Genomic DNA, 19,183 nt, shown 5'->3' on the forward strand with positions numbered 1-19,183 from the left:
CTTGTAGCTGGAGAGAGTGGGCATCAATGTCCCCCCTGTCGGCGCCTATGGCGTCAGAAAGTTCGTCCGCCTTGGACTCCAGGTCCGAGACCCTGTTCCCCAGGTCATTTATCTGGCGGGAGAATTCAGCAACCGCCTGGGACAGTTCGGTTTTAAAAAGGTTTGCTATATTAGCATAGAGATCCGCCTGACCTGCTTGTGAGGCTGCTGCGTCCACACGGGGTTCACTCTCAGTAGAGGAGGCTGGACTTGCTGGGGACGCCGCTTTATCCGCCATGATGGATTGCCTCGTGCTCCGGAAGATCTCCGGTATGGTCTGTGAAGGCGCCGGTGTTCCCGGGATTTTAGTACCCCTCTTGCCTCGGGCAGACTTCTGCGAACCCTGCATGAGTGTTCAGGGCTTGTGGAGCCGATTCAACGGCGCTGTTATAGGGAATTAGTCAGCGGTCGGAGCGGAGCTCACAGAGCCATGTCTTCCCTGCAAGCCGTGCGCATGCGCACCCCCACAAGCTTTTTTTATAAGTACTTCCTAAATCCTATTTTGAAACACTTGCTGAAAGGTTCTTTGACAAAAACACCAGCATATCCACCTTGTCTGGTTTCAGACAGGACCGATGGTTAGATACAATATTACCACTGCTGCTAAAAGCCCTCTCTGACGCAGAGCTTGTTGCTTGGATACACAGATATTTTTGTGCTAATTTGCATAGCCTAGGGAAGTTGATCTTGTGAAACTTCCACCATTTCAAAGGATCTTCTCCATGATCTATAAGTGGCATATAAATGTAAATATTGAGTTCTGCAGCCACTGCTTCTCTAAACTGTTCTATGGGATCAAATGCAGTGTTGCCTGACAGTGGTGCTGCTGCAGCACGTGTAGATTCCTTGAAAAATCTTGCAAGACTTTTCTTGGTTTTCGCAGCAGGTGGGTTTCCCACATGACTATCCCCCTCCATCGCTGCAGTGCTTTGGGGTTCAGGCTGATGCTGCTGAAGTTCCTGAAATAAATGACATAAAAATGCATGTTTTAGAAATATGTTACATGAAATTCTAACCAGTTGAGCAGACCGGTTTCACTTACCTGCAACTCAGCGATGACTCGATCTTTGATGCTCTGGGTCTCATCGGCTGACAGGTACTGTGTTCTGAACCGTGGGTCCATAAAAGATGCCATGTTTAACAGGTCTTGGGTCACTTCATATTTCTCATTAAGGTACTGTAGAATTCTTGATTTTAGTGACTTGGTTAGGTCAGTGTCCTCTTCTTCTTCAGCCAACACAGAAGTGTTCAGGAGACTGAGAGCAGGCTTGACACAGGAAATGCTTACATAACTTTCACCTGATAGGGCATCTGTGAAATCTTGTAGTGGACTGAGGGCCTTGTTAACAGATTCCAAAACCTCCAGGTCCTGCCATGAGGGCAGTAGGTGTCTCACTTTACGGTCTGTGGAGAGAATCTTGGACAGAGCATTTTGCTGCTCTATGATTCGTGCTATCATTTTCTGAGTGGAACCCCATCTTGTTGAGCAGTCGGTCACCATAGCATGTTCTGGAAGGTCAAGTTCTCTTTGTGCCTCCCTCAAGGCCACCCTCTTCCAGCTATGGGAGAAGTGGCCCACCAACTTCCTGCATATCCCAAGAGCTCTGCTGATACATTGTGCATGCGCACTATTCTTCATGGCATTTCCTGTGAATGATAAGATCACAATAATATATTACATTTAAAACAAGTAAAGTAATCCCAAATTCCCAATTTTAGTTAGGAGGAAAATGACAGCAGTAGTTAACCATAGAGTTTGGGACTTTGGGTGTAGTTGTAATAACTTGTACCATATTATTTAAGAATGTTAAATAGATGGTACAGCTACCCCAAACCCAATGAATAAATTGCTGCTCAGAGTCCTCCAAACAGGGCAGTACAGTAATAGTTACAGTAACAGTAGAAAACAGACAAAAAATCTACTTACCAATGGCCAGATGAAGTCTATGCCCAAAGCACTGAAATCTTGTCCACTGATTAAGCTCCACAGCTTTTACTACATTCGTTCCATTGTCTGTTGTGATAGCGACCTGATGATCTTCACAGAGGTTCCATGCAGCCAATGCCTCCTTCAAGCCCAAGGCTATGTTCTCTCCTGTGTAGTCATCAGGAAAATAGGATGTTTGCAGGCAACGGCTTTTCAGTTGAAACTCCTCATTGACAAAGTGCACAGTTAGACTAATATATGGTTCAGTTGTTCTGCTTGACCACAAGTCCGTAGTGGTGGAAAATAATTTCACCCCAGCCATTTCCTGTTGAACTGCATCACGGCATTTGCTGTAAAGCTCGGGGATAGCCGTTTGAGAGAAGTAGTTTCGTGAGGGCAGCTGATACCTCTTGTCCAGAGTGTGGATCAGTTTCTGAAATCCCACTTTGCTAACTGTGTATAATGGCATCATGTCTCTTGACAAGCATTGGGTTATGGCGTCAGTGATTTCTTTATGTCGCTGTGAAGACTTGGCATATGGCGCGATACTCGCAAATACATCTGTAATTATGCTCTGGCTTGTTCGGCTGGGTTGTTCTTTGTTTTGTAGAGCGGCAGCCGCTGTGTCTTTACTCTGGCCTTTCAGTGTCATGCATTCTTTATACTTTTCTCCATGCTGTTTTAGGTGCTGGTATAAATTTGTTGTGTTGCCACGTGACGTAGCAACTCTGACTTTGCAAGTTTTGCAGTGTACCTCTTTTTGCTCTGTGTCGGTTCTCGTAAAGCCAAAATAGCGCCATATGACAGAGGTAGCATTTTTTTTGGGGACAAAATTAAAAAATTCAGTGTCGGTCTCGCTGGCAACTACTGCATCCATCTTCAGTGCCTGGTCTTCTTCACTTTGCAGAACAAGCGGACTGAAAGGAAAGTTAAACATGATGATTATTAACTATTCCTAATTCTTAGCCATTCTAAAGTCATATTAACAAGAATGAGACAGTACTACTGAGTCTGACAGACCTGTTTAGAGGGGAAGAGCACAGAATATAAGAAATTCATAATCTGAATTGGCACAAACCACAAATACCCGTTTCCTAATCCTTGCCAAATGGAGGTGAATAAATCTTTGGTACTTTGCACGTCTTCTACGGTTCTCTTCCTCTTTTTTCGCCACCTATAAAAAATTAAAAACTGTCAAAATCTGATTCTAAGCCAAGCAATTGTGTTAAGAACATTACCCAATAATTATGGCATTGGTACCTTTTTGATTTCCAAATATATGGGAACCACAATGATAAGTCTGCTGCCGTTGTACTGCTTGAGTTTGGCTTGTCCAGTTTGATAACTTTTGTCACCTGGAAAGAGTAACACTGTTGCCCAAATGCCCAATGTAAGGAAGGGAACCACGTGTCGTTGACAAATCTGAGGTTGGAGCGTCGCTTACCTCTTCCGTTTTTTTTTTTTTTTTTTACTCTTGTTTTGCCAGTGACACCTAGTAGACAGACAAGACACAAAGACAGTAAAAAAAATTTGAGAGCTAAGCAACACAGGGGTAAGAAGAACCTAGCCCTTAATTGGTCATTTGGAACCAGTACCTTTTTCTTTGACAAATGTAAGGAAGGGAAGAACCACGTGATGGGGACAAATCTGAGGTTGGACTCGGAGCGTCGCTTAGCTCTTCCGGTTTTCTTACTCTGTGCCACTGAAAAAAGGAAAAAAAACTGTCACGTTGTTACCTATTTGAGGCAGCGCCAGCCAGGTAACGGGATGAGAAGAATCTAGCAGTCTAACCCCCCCCCCTCCCTAGCCTGAGATTCCCATCCCCTTCATAATGCCATGCCAGTTCCCCCACCCTCATATTCCAGCAAGGTCCACTCCTCCTATGCCAGCAATGTCCCCCTCATATGCCGCCAGTCAGAGCCAGGTAGGTTTCCCACCCCCCCTCATATGCCAGCAGCCAGGTAGGTAAACCCCCCCCTCATATGCCAGCAGCCAGGTACTAGGTAAACCCCCCCCCCCTCATATGCCAACCAGAACCAGGTAGGTCCCCCCCTCATATGCCAGCAGACAGGTAGGTTAATCCCCCCTCATATGCCAGTCAGAGCCAGGTAGGTCCCCCCCCCTCATATGCCAGCAGCCAGGTTGGTTAATCCCCCCTCATATGCCAGCGCAGCCAGGTAGGTTAATCCCCCCTCATATGCCAGCAGCGGCGCCAGGTAGGTTAACCACCCCCCCTCATATGCCAGTCAGAGCCAGGTAGGTCCCCCCCCCCTCATATGCCATCAGCCAGGTAGGTTAATCCCCCCTCATATGCCATCAGCCAGGTAGGTTAATGCCCCCTCATATGCCAGCAGCGGCGCCAGGTAGGTTAATCCCCCCCTCATATGCCAGCCAGAGCCAGGTAGGTTAACCACCCCTCCCCCCTCATATGCCAGCCAGAGCCAGGTAGGTTCCCTTCCCCCTCTCATGCCAGCCACCTTCATGTTCATTGACAACATCAAATGAAGGGGACTGGATATGAAATGAGACTAAATCACTCCCTCATTCCATGCTGTACCGTGGGGGACCTGCTGCTGCTGCTTCGTGCGCTGCGCACACAATTGTAATGGCCGGGCTTCTCCTCGGGGCTCCGTTCAGCAGGGTGGGTGGGGCTTTCCTCCCAGGACTAGGTGCGCGCGAGCATACGTAAGCTGCCGCCGCCAATCACATTGGGGGAGCGCAGTCAGGTGGACTGCTGCTCCAATCATCATCCGCCACCACAGAAACGCTCGTTGACGCCAACGGAGCCCAAGGCGACGTCACAGGCATCCATGCCGCCACCGCCGGAGCCGCTGACGCCACAGAAGCCCTGTCAGTGTCACCTGGCTATTACTTGTTGTAAGTAATATAATCGCAGCATTTTTATGATTTTCAAATCGCCATATCGCAAAACGCAAAAACCACGATTCGATTAATTGTGCAGGCCTAGTTCAGAATCATCCTCAATTTCCATGACCATTCTATAAGCCTGTTCAAATTTTATCAAGAATGCAAATGGATCATCCTGTAAAGTTGGCTTTAACATGTCAAGGATTTCAAATGTAGGAGTAGATTCTCCAGTAGTAAATAAAAGTAGTTGCCTCAATCGATCTGCTGGGGGGACTATGTATTATTTCGCGCTCCTCATTTACTCTTGGTGTGGTCTCTAATCTCCTTGCCATATGTGAGGGAAGCCATACTTTAAATACTTTGTTTTTCTGTTCATTATTTAGATTGAACTTAGCAGTATTAGATTCAAAGATATCAGCATTGTGAAATGCATCCATCTTATCAGTATAAGCTGGGATATCTTTACAAATTTTTAAATTTAACCTGGCTGCCCTGTCATGTAATTTCCTCCTCCTGACTTCCTCAGCCTCTATGTCTTCATTTACATCAGCTGGACTAGTGTCTGGAATGTAGGACGCACCCGTATCTATGCCACTTTTTGTAACGATAGAAACTTTTTTCGTACGATGGCATAATCTTGATATGAGCTGTGTCCTAGTTTCCATCTGATCTTCCAGATCTTCAATGTGTTGTGCCAAAATTTGACACTTTGGACAATCATTAAAATCATCCTCTTCTATGTGTTCCTGTGTGTCTGTATCATGTGTGTCTTTATTATTCACACATATACTATGTGTCTGAGTCTGTGGCTGCCTGTCTTCAAGAACTAATGTATTGAATATTTTCACCATATGTAATACATTCCTGAGCTTCTTCTGCAATTTATCCATACACAACAACTTTTTGTCAATTCTTATGTTTTCTTCTTCACATTGACTATATAAACTTGCCCATAATTGTGCATTAGTATGACTACTTACAACTTTAAACTCCAATTTACTTTTATCTGAATAAGAATTAAGAAATTCCATTACTTACTCAGGTACCGTGTAATGATGTCCCCTTCTTACGTCTTCTTCCCACAGTCAATGGAAGGATCTCTGTGTAGTAAATTCTTTCCTCAAAGACCTTCGTCTGTATTACGTCTGGGAAGTGACACTTGCAACAGATGTGTGGCTCACTTCTTCTTCTATAGGTTCGTTGTTGTTGTTTTCCTGAAGCTTGTAATAATAATCTCTCTCTTGGGCCCACCTCTTTACAAACTGAAGGAATGCAACAAAAATCCGCTGGCTCGCCAATGTAAAATATCGTCCAGCATTTCTCTATTTTTCAAGAAATGCTTTAGAAGGAGCCCAACAAAATGCGCAAAGTTCGTGATGAAAGATAAAAGTTAAAAGGGTTTAATTCGCATAAGAAGAAACAGTTACAAAGTTTAGGAAGAGAAAAATATAAAGTACAGCAGAAGAATCTCAAAAGATAACAAGCATGTAATAAACCAATGTAGAATGAGTGAAGAAAAAGTGATTCCCTTAAAGTAACGTGTATGTGTGAATGTGTGTGTGTGTAGAGAGCACAGGTGTCTTGTCAAAGAATGCTCTCCCAATGTCATGAGACAAAGCCTTTTTATAGGTTGACTCTCCATAGAGTTACATTGTATCCTAAATTTACCATTATAACAGACATATGGTTAACAAGTAAAACCCCTTACATCATGGTTTTCTAAGTTTCCTTATTTGTAAAGCTAATAATGATATGCTGAGTTAGGAGGATTCCTAACCTTTCCAAATACTATTGTCGTCTCAAGAACTGTCAAAATTGACACGTCACACAAGTGCTGACCTTTCATGGTCCTTAAAATACCCTATCCTACTAAAAAGTGTTAATATGTTATTTTACAGCGTGACACCCGCTATTTCTGTCCTGACCACCCTGCCCTATGCTTTGGAGAGTGTTTCCGGAAGTACCACTTACAGGTACACCTAGCATAGGGATCACATCTCACCAGGATAGGCACACCGGACTATTAGGGCCCATTCACTCACTGCTGCTGCAAACCTCTCCTTTTACATGGGACAAAGTGCATAACGCACTTCGCCACATCTTTGGGCGATTTGCGCTTTGCACATTGACCCATGGGGAAGGAGAGGTTTGTTCTATAAAAAGGTAAAAAAAACACCAGTAAGCAAAAAGGTTAATGTTCAGTTAAAAAAATTAAAGTTTATATGTTCTGTTGCAAAGTTAATAAAATTATTGCGTTGCGGCTTGTTTTTTTTTCTTCTTTTTTTACCTTCCAGGTGGACCAACCGATCGACCAGCTGCAGCACCGATGTGCATTCTGACAGAAGCATTGCGCTGCTGTCAGATTACACGCAAGTCGGTGTATGCGGCGCTGCAAGACGGGATTTTCTCCTCTGCAGTGACAGATACGTTTGCCGAGGCATACGAGCTGAGGAGGAGGCGGCGTTCCTATGCTTTGGCAAACTTTGTATATATATATAAAAAAAAAAATCCCGGCAGTGATTTATTCATCCACATCGATTGATGTGAATGGAGAAATCTGGTTTGCCAGGGCATACGAGCTAAGTGGGTATGGATGTTGGGCGGAGCTCCTATGTCCTGGCAGACGCCTTTCCCCTCCATTTTTTTTTTTTTTGGCAGAGATTTTTTCATCCACATTGATCGATGCGAATGAAGAAATCTGTGCCGTTCATTTTTTTTCTTTCAGCCCAGAGGCTGAACGGAAAAAAAAATCTCATTACCTGTATGCTCAATATAAGGAGAATAGCATAAACTCCTAATGCTGGCCATACATGTAATGATTGCGGAGACCCTCAAATGCCAGGGCAGTACAAACACCCCACAACTGACCCCATTTTGGAAAGAAGACACCCCAAGGTATTTGCTGAGGGGCATATTGAGTCCATGAAAGATTTACATTTTTGTCCTAAGTTAGTGGAAAGTGAGACTGAGAAAAAAAAAAAAAAAAATCATCAATTTCTGCTAACTTTTATGCGAAATTTTTTTTTTAGATGAACTCGCCAGGCCCCTCATTGGATACCTTGGGGTGTCTTCTTTCCAAAGTGGGGTCACATGTGGGGTATTTATACTGCCCTGGCTTTTTAGGGGCCCTAAAGCGTGAGAAGAAGCCTGGGATCCAAATGTCTAAAAATGCCCTCCTAATAGGAATTTGGGCCCCTTTGCGCATCTAGGCTGCAAAAAAGTGTCACACATGTGGTATCGCCGTTCTCAGGAGAAGTTGGGGAATGTGTTTCGGGGTGTCATTTTACATATACCCATGCTGGGTGAGATAAATATCTTGATCAAATGCCAACTTTGTATAAAAAAAATTGGAAAAGTTGTCTTTTGCCAAGATATTTCTCTCACCCAGCATGGGTATATGTAAAATGACACCCCAAAACACATTCCCCAACTTCTCCTGAGTACGGCGATACCAGATGTGACACTTTTTTGATGCCAAGGTGGGCAAAGGGGCACATATTCCAAAGAGCACCTTTTCGGATTTCACCGGTCATTTTTTACACATTTTGATTGCAAAGTTCTTCTCACACATTTGGGCCCCTAAATTGCCAGGGCAGTATAACTACACCACAAGTGACCCCATTTTGGAAAGAAGACACCCCAAGGTATTCCGTGAGGGGCATGGCGAGTTCCTAGAATTTTTTATTTTTTGTTGCAAGTTAGTGCAATATGAGACTTTGTAAGAAAAAAAAAAGAAAAATCATCATCATTTTCCGCTAACTTGTGACAAAAAATAAAAAGTTCTATGAACTCACTATGCCCATCAGCGAATACCTTAGGGTGTCTACTTTCCGAAATGGGGTCATTTGTGGGGTGTTTCTACTGTCTGGGCATTGTAGAACCTCAGGAAACATGACAGGTGCTCAGAAAGTCAGAGCTGCTTCAAAAAGCGGAAATTCACATTTTTGTACCATAGTTTGTAAACGCTATAACGTTTACCCAAACTTTTTTTTTATCAAAGACATGTAGAACAATAAATTTGGCGAAAAATGTATATGTATATATATATATATATATATATATATAGATGTATTTGTTTTTTTGCAAAATTTTACAGCTGAAAGTGAAAAATGTCATTTTTTTGAAAAAAAAGTTACATTTTGATTAATAACAAAAAAGTAAAAATGACAGCAGCAATAAAATACCACCAGATGAAAGCTCTATTAGTGAGAAGAAAAGGAGGTAAAATTCATTTGGGTGGTAAGTTGCATGACCGAGCGATAAACGGTGAAAGGAGTGTAGTGCCGAAGTGTAAAAAGTGCTCTGGTCATGAAGGGGGTTTCAGCTAGCGGGGCTGAGGTGGTTAATCTTATCACTGCTGCAACAAGAGCAGCCTCAGCCTCAGTGTAACCTGCTCTACCCTCTGACTCACGGCTCTTTTAACTCAAAGAATCAAATGAGTCACAAACTAAGTCGGATCTTTAGATTCTTTTAACTTGTGACTCATTGGATTCATTTCTATTCTGACTCCCTGCACTTGTGTGACTCAGAGCTGCTAGTGTGCTTGCCCTGCCCCTTCAGCTCTGATTGGTTGGTGGGCAGGGAGGGGTGGGGCTGGCAGAAGGCAGCTTCCACTCTAAGATCATATTACTCCTCCCCGTCCCTCCCTCAGGCTCCTCCCTGCTGCCAGCGTGAGGTGAGCGGCTCTGCATAGTCTGTGTAAGCTGAGCTGTTTCAAACGGATCGGATCAGTCAGCCCTGCTACTTGCCCGCGGGGCTAAGCTGCCTGCACAAACTACCTGCATGTCCCGGGCGTCGGGCGATAGGAATTCCACACCCCTGACCATGATCAGCCTGGGAAACGCGGTCCGCGTGTCGCCACATCTCCCAGGACGACCGCACTCTCCTGATGAACTGACGATATGACAGTAATGTATGATACCGCCAGTCTCTTATCTGGTCGGGGAAGCTGAGGTTGGCCTGGAAATTGTGGCTCATGCATGGACTTGAGACATGGATTCCTGGGCTGATCACAGTAGTTTGCATGATCCCCATCACTCGTACTGAGCTGCCGTAACGGTGACATCCACAGTGTGCCCCATGTGCCATAAACAGTGCTCCCATTGCCATCCACGGTACCCCCCCAATGTGCCAGGCAGTGTCCCCAGTGAGATCCACAACATAGCCATCAGCCTATGTGGATGATCGATATGGTGTCACTCCTGCACAGCGCTTACATCGCGCTGTGCAGGAGTCAGTACAGGCTTCACATAGAAGCCTGTACACTGCAGAGAGCGGCCAGCAATCCTGTGTATGCGCACTAGCATTCAGCATAGTGTGCGTGCGTTGTGATGACGGCCGGCGCTTTCTTGAGCAGAAGGGCGGTGACGTCATTCATGACAATCCATCTCCTGCTCAAAGCAAGAGAAGACTGAGACTCGCCGGAAGACCAGAAAGCCCGACAGGAGCAGTCACATGACCGGGTGGTGGATCTTGGAACGGGCTGCGCTGTGGAAGGAAGGTACCAGACCAACATTCTTCCCTCCACAGGTCAGTATTATGCCCCAATTTACGTTTAGCCAAGAGAACCCTTTTAAGATAAAGGGCTATCAGATAGCCATTGACACCGTGGTGGCCGCTAGGAAGGTGGCGTCGTAGACTTTATCGTAAGATCTGGAAGGAATCTCTCTCCTGGTAGAGGATGCATTACATATCCTTACCGTTTTGGACATTTTACAAGATGGGTTCGCTAAAGGTCTTGCACTTATAAACCTGCACAGAGGGTTTAAGTATGCGCGTTTGTTTTTTTATCATAGTTTTTGAAAGGAACAGAGACTGAGACCCAGAGTTAGAACATCTGTTCAACGTGGAATCTCAATTTAGTTTAATCAGGATTGATCAAATCAGGGTACAATTTCTAACCCTTAAACAGTTTTTTTGGGTTGCGATCACTTCAGCAAGATGGGGGTTAATGAAATTCAAGCATTTTTTAGTTGGAGACTTTTTTTGACTATTAGGGATGATAGAATTATTTTCATAACTGCCGGTTCTTTTCCTGCTGAAGTAGTGACAGACGCGGTGCTCAGGAGCTGCGGACCTCCGGGCTTGGCAGCTGCTCAGTCCTGGAGGAGGTCTAATAGTCTCTACAGCGAATGGATGTTTGAGACTGTCAGGTCCAGAGGACACTGAGAAGATGGAGGGGGCCCTTTTTAAAACGGTTCAGTATCTTTTTTTTTTAATCTTTTTTTTTTTATTACTGATGTGATCGGTGGGGCTCCGACACCCGGGACCCCCGTCAATCAGCTGTTTGAGAAGGCATTAGCGCCGCAGCATTCTCTGTTTCCTGCAGGCCCACTGACCTCACGACTACCAGCACTGGCCTGGGCAGGGTTCAGTCCCATTGAAGTGAACATGGCTGGGCTGTGCCCGGGCCGGTGGTAGTAGTCGAGATGTCACTAGGCCTGTGGGAAGGCCGCAGCGCTACCTTCAGGAGGATCAGCTCATGGTCTGGTGGTGACTTCATGGAGGTTTTGTGAAAAGCAATTACTGGTAGGTTGTATCATTTTATTTATTTATTTTCATTTTCCTGAATGTTTGGGTTCTGTTCTTTTTGCACCTATGACAGTTCTTGTCACGGATATAACCACTATGAAAGAGGTCCACAGCTCGGTGGTGATTGACAGGAGTCGTTGGATGGCACCAGTCAGTATAAGATGCTCGGTGAGGATTGTGCTGGTGACATGGCTGCCGGTCCTCTCCTCCTGCGCTCGCTGTATTGTGTTGTGGATGCCATGAAATGAGCAGTGACTTGTACAATGGCCTGTGAGGCTCATCTGTGGGGGTGCCGTTCTGGGGTCCTATGTGATCCTGTCATTGCCGTGATCTACAGCCATCACCTTGTCTCACTCCTCACTCTGGTTGCTGTTTTTCAGGTGACTTTATTGGTCCCGGGGACCCCCTGTGACAGAGGATCGGTGATCAGCGACTACGTACTTCTACAGGTGAGCACTTATAAATATAGCAGACATGGCTGTCAGCATTCACACCTGGTCCCTGGTATCTGAAGGGCCCGATGGTCTTCCTCCAATGCCGCCAGTGCTATAAGTGACACGATCAGGCCACGTCTCAGGGTTCTTATTCCTACAAGTCTCTAGAGCTCTTTGTGCGGTTTTCTGTTGTGACAGGTTAAGGGACATCCTGGCGGTTTTATCTGATGTATTTGTCACTAATCCATTTTGCAGCTTCTGGTTTGAACATGGCGAAGAGAGTAAGCATCATGGATAGCCACGGGGTGAATGTGACTGTGAATAAGAAGCCCTCACCTTCCCGGGTGCGAGTAGCGGTGCGCCTCCGGCCGTACATGGAGAAGGGGGAAGATGAGGTCTGTGTCCGGGGCCTGGACTCGCAGTCACTGGAGATTGTAAACTGCAGAAACCAGCTGGAAACCATGCAGTACCAGTAAGTTCAGTCACCAGCAGTGAGGAAATGTTATGTTGGTAATTTAGAACCTGCTGGGTGACGGAAATGAAATTCGTGATCTTATATGAAGTTTTGGGGTTTTGACCCTTTCTGTGCTCCTCAGCGTTGATGCCTTTTATGGGGACAATGCCACCCAGTGTGAGATCTACAACGGCTCTGTGTATCCACTTCTTCCTCACTTATTAGTTGGGCAGAATGCCAGTGTGTTTGCCTATGGACCAACAGGAGCGGGTATGTAGTGTCCTGGAGGTCCACTTTATTGAAGTCCTGGACTCTGTATAACAAGATCCAAGGGTATATTTAATCTCTCGAAACACAATTTACATCCCAGTGAGGTATTGCTTTTGAGCAAGGGTCTCTCATTTTGCCCCACTGACCAATCCGATCTCTTTGAGGTATTTGTTGACCTGAATCAATTCATTAGGAAATTGACACTCCAGAGACACTTTGCTGGGAAATCTTTAGAACCTAAAAATATGCTCAACCAGGTTCCTATGTTGACCGACATATCTATTCAGACACCTATCCCCTGTGATCTTAAAGGGAAATCCACCTTCTACCCACTGGATAGTAAAGGTCCCTTCATTGAATACTTCTATGACGTGACAATGCGGGACCTAAAAACTGCTCTGATCAAGCCACGAAGAGAGAACGCCGATAAGGGATTAGATTGTAAAATCAAAGAAAATCTGAGGCATCGAGAGAAACTTGCCATAAAAACCCTCATGAGAAATAGGGACATTGTGATTAAAAGTGCTGATAAGGGGGGGGGGGGGGGGGGGATTGTCATCTTGGATACAGAATATTATATAGCAGAATCCATGAGGATCCTTTCAGATAAAAATTTCTATAGACCCCTTCTAGAGGACCCCACTCGGGATTTTAAGAAATTATTGTATGAGCTTATTTTATCAGGGTACGAAGGGGGTATTAGATAAAAAATTGAAAATCTTTCTTCAAACTGCACATCAGTCCACTCCACGTTTTTACTTCCTACCAAAGATACATAAGTCCTTAACCAACCCTCCAGGTAGGTCGATCATATCAGGGGTTGGGGGCTTAACAGCAAATTTATCAGCCTATGTGGATAACTATCTGCAAAGATATGTAACAAAGCTCCCTTCTTACATTAGGGACACTGCTCACCTCATAACCTCACTAGAAAACTTTCGTTGGGAAGATGATTTGATTTGGGTAACACTAGATGTGTCAGCCCTTTATACCAATATTAGACATGAACTGGGTATCGCTGCTATAGTCCATATGTTGTCCCAGGATGTACAAATGCCAGACAGAGTTTTTATTTGTAAGGCCATAGAATTTATTTTAAAACACAATTATTTCACTTTTAATAATATCTTTTATCTACAAACCCAAGGCACAGCAATGGGTACGAAATTTGCGCCATCCTACGCTAATTTATTTATGGGTATGTTTGAAGATAAGATTGGCTTTCTATCCCATCCCAATATTAAATTTTATCTGAGATTTATAGATGACATCATTTTTATTTGGAAGGGGGATAGTGCTAAACTATGTAAATTTATTGAGGAACTGAATTCCAATGATTGGAATCTAACCTTCACCTTGGAATTTAGCGCCACATCGGTCATCTTTTTGGATCTTAAACTTACCATAGAGAATAACAAAATTATTACACAAACTCACTTTAAGACGGTCGATGCAAACAGTTATCTAGAGTACACGAGTTGTCATCACTCCAAGTGGATTAGAAACATCCCCTTTAGTCAATTAAAAAGAATTAGGAGAAACTGCTCTGACGACCGTACGGTAAAAACTCAAATAGGATTCCTCAAGAAGAGGTTCAGGGACAAAGGGTACCCAAAAAAATTATTGGAAGACTCCATCAAAAGGATCTCGAAAACATCCCAATTGGATAGTCTACAACCGAAGGTTGTGAATTCAGCATCTGGAACAAAAGACCCTGGCCTGATGCGGCGTTTGAGTTTGGTCACCAGATACAGCTCCCAACACAATCTCATTCGGGAAATTTTCAGAAAAAACTGGTCCATATTATTAAAGGATCCCCTTTTGAATAAAAGCATCACACCTACACCTATTCTGACGTTCCGTAGAGCTAAAACTCTAAAAAAATCTAGTGGCCCCCTCCTGTCCAAAATTAGAGCACGTCTCGGATATGGGGAAAAAAACAAAAGGCACTCCGGGTATATTTAAGTGTAAGAGCAGTAGATGTAAGTGTTGCCTTATGATTACTTATGGCATTAGCAACATAAAGAATCCCTCGAATGACGAAATAATTGCGTTCAAACAGCATATGGACTGTAGCACGATGAATGTGGTTTATCTCCTGCGGTGCTCGTGTTCACTCTTTTACGTAGGCCGTACTACACAATCCCTGCGTGAGAGAATGAACGAGCACCGCTCAAACATTACGAGGAAAGTACTCACGCACAGTGTCTCCAGACATTATGCTAAAATACATGATGGCGACCCTGCATGCCTACGCGTGACACCTATTGAACAGGTCACACACTGCTTCCAGGCATTATGTAAAAAAGAAATGTTCTGGATTTTCCACCTAAACACCCTAACACCCTTTGGTCTTAATGAGTCCCTGGAATATGTTAATTTTTGATTTATATTTACTGTTCTCTGGATATACCCGATGAATGATATAATATTTTATTCGTTTTTTGGTCCCATGTCTTTTTTACTTTATTTTATTTATATTTTATTTTATTTTATATATTTATTCATTTATTAATATTTTATTGGTCTATATTCATATATATCATTTTTTATTGAAGGGGAGTCCATCTAGTTTTATATATACTCTATTTTTAGTATTATTATTATTTTTGATTTTTAATATATCACATCAATTTTTAATATATAACATTTTTTCACCCCATTTATTATTTTTTCACCCCATTTATTATTCCTTAATGCCTGCCACTTTATGTGTGATCACTCCCATTTTTCTAAATGGTTCCCCTTCCGGAGGAGTATATGGTTAAAATATGGATGCGGTTATATATACACAATATTTGGTCTATACATCCCTTTGAAACATCTAGGGCACCGATATTGTTATCCCAGGCTGAACCAATTATCCGGTCCATGGTGTGGCGCAGGAGAGGGCCGAGATCTGTGGATGGGCGCTGTGCGTTCCACTGTGGAACGCGCCGGGATCCTCCCCGGAGGTTGCGGTGCGTTCCACGGTGGAATGCACAGGAAGTTACATTACAGGCCGCTTGCCGGAAGTGGCCTTGCGTTCCACACTGGAACGCATGGCGATCCGGTTATCATGGCTTGGAGCCAGATTTAGGGGGTAATGAGGTAAAACCGGCCTAGACTATAGATTATTTCAGAGTAGGGAGGTGGTCCTTGGGGTTATTACAACCATAGATTCCACCAATATTGTCTGAACTTCTACTTCCGGTTTCGGCCCTCTCTCTCAGGGACGCCACCCCCATGTGCTTTCCTTATTCTATTTAAGCGTCCATTAAAGGGGAAGTACATACAGTGGAACTATCTCCCTCTGAAGTATTGGAGACCCCTGTCTAAAAGACCCCTGAAGGTAAAGATTGAGACAAGTTAATAAATGTAGATATAGACTAATTATATTTGGATTGATGATCGAGTCTGAATTATAAATGTTTAAAAGGTTTATACGATATTGTTTACATTTTCAATGCCTAATAGTTTGATGTGCAAGTGTAATTACACTGTACTGGATATGTATAGTAGAATTGTTTTTACATCTAGCCTTTCTTGTGTAAAGATTTTAATTTATAATCTATATATATATATATTTTTTATGTATTGGAATATGTGCGTATTTGTATATCTGTCCATCCTGGGTACTAAGTTATTCTACATGTTTTACTTTATTCTATATATTTTTCTTTTGGATACCCCTGAAGAAGGGTTATGAAACCTCCGAAACACGTTGGAATATTTTGTATTTTTCCTATATAATAAACTGCTATTGATCAGAAGCCTCATCGTTTGGCGGCCATCAATCGTTATCATCTGATATGCGATCCTGGCTAGGGGGGCAGTTGGTCACGGGTGTCTTGAGCTTCATCCTGTGACTACCCCCCCTGTGAAGTGAGTACTCTAATCCTCAGAATTACTAACTTCCTGCTAAGGAGATTATTCTGTATCGTCACCTGACTAAAGGGGTGATTGATTACTTACCCTATTTATCTCCTCCATACTCTTGGGAGTGGCGCCTTCTATAGTGTTTTCTTTTTGGGTCACGTCTGGTTGGATCCATTCAGTTGTTTGGATCCACTAGACAGGACTCATCCAATACTGGTATCTCTGTATAACAAGTCATCTTTTCCAGGTAAGACCCACACAATGCTGGGGAGCCCAAGCGAACCGGGTGTCATACCACGAGCTGTGAGAGGCCTGCTGCAGATGACTCGGGAGGCAAATTATAAGCTTGAGGAGGAGAACTGGAGCTACTCAATGACCATGTCCTATGTGGAGATCTATCAGGAGAAGGTGGGTCCCTGCGTGCTGCCCTGCCAGAGATTATCCATATCTGCGAGAACTGTCTAACATCTGTCTTCTCAGGTGATGGATCTTCTGGAGCCCACAAACAAGGCCCTTACAATCCGAGAAGACAAAGACCACAATATCCTCATCCCGGGGGTAACTCAGAAGACCATCAACACCTTCTCAGACTTCGATGAACATTTCATTACTGCAACCCAGAACCGCACAGTGGCCTGCACCAAACTGAACAACCGCTCCAGCCGTAGCCACGCTGTGCTGCTCATCAAGGTGAGAGGGGGTAGACTTCCGTCTGCAGTAGTAGTTCTGCATCTTGGGGCTCATGCCGGTCTGCAATGCACAGGCACTGGCCGTGTGCCCACCGCTTGCGGATACATTCACTTGAATGGGTCCGCGATCCACAAGATTAAGTCATGTTCTATTTTTTGGTGGTGTAGAAGCACAGACTGAGATCCCACAGAAGCGCTCCATAGTGCTTCAGTGGGCTTCCATATCTTACGGACCCATTTGCTTGAATCTGTGATACAGCACACACGGCCGGTGCCTGTGTATTGCGAACCCGCTGTTTGTGGGCTGCAATACGGGCTGCATGAGCCCTTAAAGGGCTTCTGTCACCCCACTAAACGCATATATATATTTTTTGGTCTACTTATAATCCCTATCCTGCCATATTACCATACATTATGTTAATTTTCGTTCAGTAAATTTAGCCAAAAACGTACTTTTATGATATGCTAATTACCTTTCTACCAGCAAGTAGGGCGTCTACTTGCTGGTAGCAGCCGCAGAAAACCGCCCCCTCCTTGTGTTGATTGACAGGGCCAGCCGCGATCTCCTCCGGCCGGCCGGCCCTGTCAGCATTTCAAAAATCACACGCCTGTGTTGATTCGGCGCAGGCGCTCTGAGATAAGGAGGCTCGCCTCCTCAGCACTCCCTCAGTGCGCCTGCGCCGATGAAGTCTTCTCTTTCGGTGACGTCATCGGCGCAGGCGCACTGAGGGAGTGCTGAGGAGGCGAGCCTCCTTATCTCAGGGCGCCTGCGCCGAATCAACACAGGCGTGTGATTTTTGAAATGCTGACAGGGCCGGCCGGAGGAGATCGCGGCTGGCCCTGTCAATCAACACAAGGAGGGGGCGGTTTTCTGCGGCTGCTACCAGCAAGTAGACGCCCTACTTGCTGGTAGAAAGGTAATTAGCATATCATAAAAGTACGTTTTTGGCTAAATTTACTGAACGAAAATTAACAACATAATGTATGGTAATATGGCAGGATAGGGATTATAAGTAGACCAAAAAAAATATATATGCGTTTAGTGGGGTGACAGAAGCAGATGAATAGAATTTATTTTCTTTTATTTTTTATTTTTATTTTTTTTATTAAACAAGTTTTTCAAAGTACAGAAAAGGCATATGCATGTACAGTCAAATCTGGTACTCGGAAAATTGTCAAGATTTTTACCATAATTGACATCCACAGTACGACAGTAAAAACTGACTAAACAAAAATATACCCTTTCAGATGTATCCCAACATACAACTCCCCCACCCAGCGATGAGACGAGTACTGTAACGCTAGTATAAATATTGAGTGTCAGGGCGCTGAAGAAGATAAAGCAGACACCCTAGATGTGATCTTGTCCTCTGCACCTTCCATGATAAGGGTCCATTCAAACGTCCGTAGTGTATTGCAGATCCGCAATAGACCCAGCCGGCACCCCCATAGAAATGTCTATTGTCCGCAATTGCGGACAAGAATACGACATGTTCTATTTTTTTTTTTATTTTTTTTTCCGGAGCCGCGGACCGGAAGACTGTAGGCATGCGGCCGTGTGAATGGAGCCTAAGCCTGTCTCTCCACTCCTCCATCCCAGGTCACCCATCATAGTTATTGCCAAAATCGCTCCTCCCAACACAGCCAAGGCAGTTATAAGTCAACCTGTACCTCATTAATCCTATAAGATACCCACTTGTCCCAGATTTATGTGACCTTGGCCAGGCATTGCCTTTAACTATATACTCCTTTTTCCAGGCAGAGGATCTCGTCCATGCTGTTCAAGAATTCAACCCTGGAAGGTGGTTGAGGTCTAAGCCAGTATCTAGATGAATAGAATTTCAGAATCAATATGGCCGCCCCAGTCTGACTTCACACTGTCCCTATATTACTCTGGTGGAAAAAAACAAAAACCCACACCACCACCACCACCTTTTTACTCTTCTTTTCACCCGTCTGTCCCCAGGTTGTTGTTTCGAGGCTTTTCCTCATTCAGATTGTGCAGGAGATCTGACTTGCACTGTAATAAAAGCTCCCCTGTCTGCGCTGCATTGAGGGTGAGCGCAATTTTTTGTTCTGTCTGTTAATGGTATTATGGCGCATTAGCTTGGAA

General features: G+C 44.2%; 2 protein-coding genes across 5 annotated transcripts in view; one reads left to right on the forward strand and one right to left on the reverse strand.

The window, feature by feature from the left end:
- LOC122945819 (kinesin-like protein KIF22) overlaps positions 1 to 19,183 on the forward strand; it is a 41,876-nt gene extending 22,693 nt beyond the window's left edge. Inside the window, exons 1-7 of one of the 3 annotated variants that reach the window (XM_044305040.1) lie at positions 11,437 to 11,533; positions 11,746 to 11,814; positions 12,055 to 12,271; positions 12,396 to 12,523; positions 16,629 to 16,789; positions 16,862 to 17,071; positions 18,829 to 18,977. In XM_044305040.1, the coding sequence (XP_044160975.1) occupies positions 12,069 to 12,271; positions 12,396 to 12,523; positions 16,629 to 16,789; positions 16,862 to 17,071; positions 18,829 to 18,903 (777 nt within the window). In that variant the 5' untranslated portion in view covers positions 11,437 to 11,533; positions 11,746 to 11,814; positions 12,055 to 12,068 and the 3' untranslated portion in view covers positions 18,904 to 18,977. Of the gene's footprint in view, positions 1 to 11,436; positions 11,534 to 11,745; positions 11,815 to 12,054; positions 12,272 to 12,395; positions 12,524 to 16,628; positions 16,790 to 16,861; positions 17,072 to 18,828; positions 18,978 to 19,036 lie in introns of those variants that run through there. The other 2 variants (XM_044305042.1, XM_044305039.1) reach the window with 2 other exon arrangements.
- LOC122945816 (E3 SUMO-protein ligase ZBED1-like) lies at positions 537 to 6,327 on the reverse strand. Of its 2 annotated transcripts, XM_044305036.1 has the most exons (8): positions 5,873 to 6,327; positions 3,562 to 3,668; positions 3,411 to 3,458; positions 3,227 to 3,321; positions 3,054 to 3,140; positions 1,967 to 2,883; positions 1,082 to 1,686; positions 537 to 998 (listed from the first exon to the last, which is right to left on the reverse strand). In XM_044305036.1, exons 6-8 carry the CDS (start codon positions 2,841 to 2,843, stop codon positions 537 to 539), a joined length of 1,944 nt encoding a protein of 647 aa, XP_044160971.1. In that variant the 5' UTR covers positions 2,844 to 2,883; positions 3,054 to 3,140; positions 3,227 to 3,321; positions 3,411 to 3,458; positions 3,562 to 3,668; positions 5,873 to 6,327. The 2 variants fall into 2 exon arrangements, with proteins under 2 accessions (XP_044160971.1, XP_044160972.1); XM_044305037.1 differs by having other exon boundaries at positions 3,227 to 3,458.

The sequence above is a fragment of the Bufo gargarizans genome, chromosome 8 (genome assembly GCF_014858855.1).
Source record: "Bufo gargarizans isolate SCDJY-AF-19 chromosome 8, ASM1485885v1, whole genome shotgun sequence".
NCBI classification, from domain to species: Eukaryota; Metazoa; Chordata; class Amphibia; order Anura; family Bufonidae; genus Bufo; species Bufo gargarizans.